The 3,365-nt window shown below is 41.1% G+C and overlaps 1 protein-coding gene across 1 annotated transcript in view; it reads left to right on the top strand.

Moving 5' to 3' along the window:
• Positions 1 to 1,248, top strand: part of CCDC170 (coiled-coil domain containing 170) — an 84,856-nt gene extending 83,608 nt beyond the window's left edge. The window contains 1 exon segment of the mRNA XM_027083326.1: positions 322 to 1,248. Within this exon segment, the coding sequence (XP_026939127.1) occupies positions 322 to 522 (201 nt within the window). The 3' untranslated portion in view covers positions 523 to 1,248.
• Positions 1,249 to 3,365: the final 2,117 nt, after the last annotated feature.

Raw genomic sequence — 3,365 nt, 5'->3', positions numbered from 1 at the left:
CTTCTCCTTCTCCTTCTCCTTCTCCTTCTCCTTCTCCTTCTTCTTCTTCTTCTTCTTCTTCTTCTTCTTCTCCTCCTCCTCCTCCTCCTCCTTCTTCTTCTCCTTCTTCTTCTCCTTCTTCTTCATCTTCCTCTTCCTCTTCCTCTTCTCCTTCTCCTTCTTCTTCCATAAATGAGAGAATTAATCAGAGAGCAATGAGAGTAAGTAATTTGCCTAGCTCATGCAAACCTGGGTTTTCCACAGATGTTTGGGTTGCATTTGGTCTAGCTGTGTTGATACATTTTGTTCTCTCAATCATTGTGGTTCTGTTTGACATTGCAGCTGGTGGACTTCAGGGAGGTGGTTTCTCAAATGCTGGCCTTGAACATGACCAGTCTCGCTCTTCCTGACTATGAAATCATCAAATGTCTTGAAAGACTGATCCATTCACACCAGCATCACTTTGTCACCTGTGCCTGCCTCAAAGATGTGACCACAAGGCAAGATGGACACCCACAAGGCCACTTACAACTTCTTCATTGAACACCATATCTCTTGAGGGAGGTGGAGATGAGAGATAGGACAGAGTTCTCAATTTCACAAATTCCCCAAACCTTTGAAGTTTGATCAGTGTGTGAACATCGTATACTTTGATGATAGAGCAAGAATCGATCATGGGCAAAAAAGGATCTCAAAGGTGCCAGCCTTAGGTAAATGTTTGGCGCTAAAATCACCTATTATTTTATTTGCTAGCACTTTGGGACCCAGATGAATTTCACTAGATTGTGTATCTAGAATGGGAAATGACGGTAGGGGATTAACAATTATGGGGTTTCCATTATGAGTCAGGAGTTCTACTACCCAATTTAATTCTCATAATAACCATGTGGAGAAACTTTAATGTTTTTACTTTACAACCTCTCTGGGGCTTGAGAGGTGATCTTGGTTACCTACCTATGATTGCAGTTAGTTAGTGACAGAACCAGAATGAACACCAGGTTGGCTCAGTATCAAAGACTGCACCTTCTCTGTTATTTCACAGTCCTACTGTTTCTCCTGAAATTCCTGCGATTCTGGTGGAAATTGCCTTCATCACAAAGGAAGAAAAACATCTGTACAATCAAGGATTGAAGTCCAAAAGTGACTGAGATTTATGAGTGTAACCCACATGATTTCTTTAAAAAGCCATACACGGGTTTCCCTGGTGGCTCAGTGGTTGAGAGTATACCTGCCGATGCAGGGGACGTGGGTTCGTGCCCCGGTCCGGGAAGATCCCACATGCCGCGGAGCGGCTGGGCCCGTGAGCCATGGCCACTGAGCCTGTGCGTCCGGAGCCTGTGCTCCGCAGCGGGAGAGGCCACAGCAGTGAGAGGCCCACATACCGCAAAACAAACAAACAAGCAAGCAAACATACACTGTCATAATATTATTTTTCCATTTTGACTTATCATTAATTGTATTTCCAGATTCATATAAGAGATTAAAAATGGTCCATACTAAAAATGGTTAGTCCTGTACTTTTTCCTTATTACACAAAATTACATTCCATTTATCTAAATATGCATTTATATAATATTTCCAAAATATAACTCAAGCATAGATACAATCATCTTTAATACATATAGAAATATTTAAAGTGTTTGAATATAGTCCTCAGGAATTTCTGGTGGAAAGACTATATGGGATAAGAAAAATAAATTCTATGTATATATGTCGATATGCACATTAACTATTTGTCATTTGGACAAATTGAGAATCCCTTAATAAAGCCGTTTCCCTTCTTGTTGAAATGCCAGTTGGTTGTCGGCTTTCCCTCTGTGGCCTTCATTCCAGAGGTGGCAGGCCAGCTTCACATTTTTGTGTTAGATTTTGTTCTTCTGTAATATCCATGTATATTTCATGTTGTCCAATAAAATGCATTAGTGTGATGTGATCTTCTAAATAGAGTTTTAAAATATTTAACATTAACCCTTCTACCAAATCACCTGAGTAATAATTGCTACTGAGGTTGTTATTCTGATCATTGTGTGAGACATTTGAATGTATGCTTAGAATATCTCAATTAGAAAAAATTGAACTTGATCCAACTACATTTCCGGTTTTACTTTATCTTATAGATGAACAGCGAGTGATTCAAGGTCAAGGGGTTGTGGGCTGAAAGTTTTAAAGAATGTCTATATTATTGATATTGTAACAATTAGGACTTAGAAAATGAAGTCTAATTTTCACTGGGGAAGCATTTCACAGTTACCTTGGACTGGGAAGGCTCTGCCCACTTTACACAGCAGCGATCTTACCCACTTTACTGCACACCCCACTTAGCTTCTTCCCAGCAAGTGGGGTCTGTATGCTTCTCGTTCCCCTCTGCAGCTTCCATGCTGCTATTCCTTCACCTTTGTATAAGAACCATCATTCTTTTGAGGCTCTCGCTAACTAATATATAACTTTCTTCCGGTCCTTACTGCAGTTAATTCACTCACATCCTGTCTATTCTTCCTATGTAAGACTGTTGAAATGGTCCAGAGGTGCCTTCTCCACTCTCATCAAGTACTGCCTTCATCTTAGGTGACTTTCATGCCTACAAGGCAAACCCATGCAACATTTTATCTTTAGTTTCTTGTTCTTTCAGCTCTCATACCTTTGCCTCCTTTGGTTTCAGCCACCCAACTCCTAGACTGGAGTTTCTAGTAATCCAATGTAGGCTACCTTAAGCAAAGAGATTTTGGGATGCTCAGTTGAAAGATTCAAGGGTAGACTAACTTCAGCGTGGCTAGATCCAGGGATTCAACATTGTTTTCTGGATCCTTTTTGCTTTTATTCATCTTTGTCTCTGCTTGATTTGCTTGTCTTTGTATATTGGACTCACTTGCTCCTTCTGGAGATGATTTCTCTATGTTGCCAAGAAAGATGGTCATAAGCAATTACAAAGTCTTTACAAGTGAGGAACTGAGCTGAGAAAGAGAGATTCTCTGCCTCTAACATTCATGGAAGAAATCTCGGAATAGTTTAATCATCTCTTCTTGGTCACATACCCCTGAGCCAATCACTCTAGCCAGAAGGATGAACTCACTGGCTCGCATCCTATGCCAACCCCTGCAGTGAGGGTGGGATGGGGTGAGCCTCTAGAATAATCTGTTCAACCAGAACCACATGTAGTAACAGAGGGGAAGTTCCCCAAAGGAAGAGAAGCTGGACGGACAGACAACACACACCTATTACACACGGCCAAATTCAGGATCTTCGAATCACCTAGAACTTCTCCACCTCTGAAATCCTAAATTCTCCATAGCCTCTTATTATCGCAGAACTCTATCTCTTACTCCCAAATAACTGTTCTTTGAGATCCCTTGGTCCTCCTATTTTCTCCCTACTAGACCTGCTCGTCT

This window comes from Aethalodelphis obliquidens, unplaced genomic scaffold, assembly GCF_003676395.1.
Source record: "Aethalodelphis obliquidens isolate GAN/ISIS:26980383/991018 unplaced genomic scaffold, ASM367639v1 scaffold3, whole genome shotgun sequence".
Classification (NCBI taxonomy): domain Eukaryota; kingdom Metazoa; phylum Chordata; class Mammalia; order Artiodactyla; family Delphinidae; genus Aethalodelphis; species Aethalodelphis obliquidens.
This window is presented reverse-complemented; position numbering and strand designations above follow the sequence as displayed.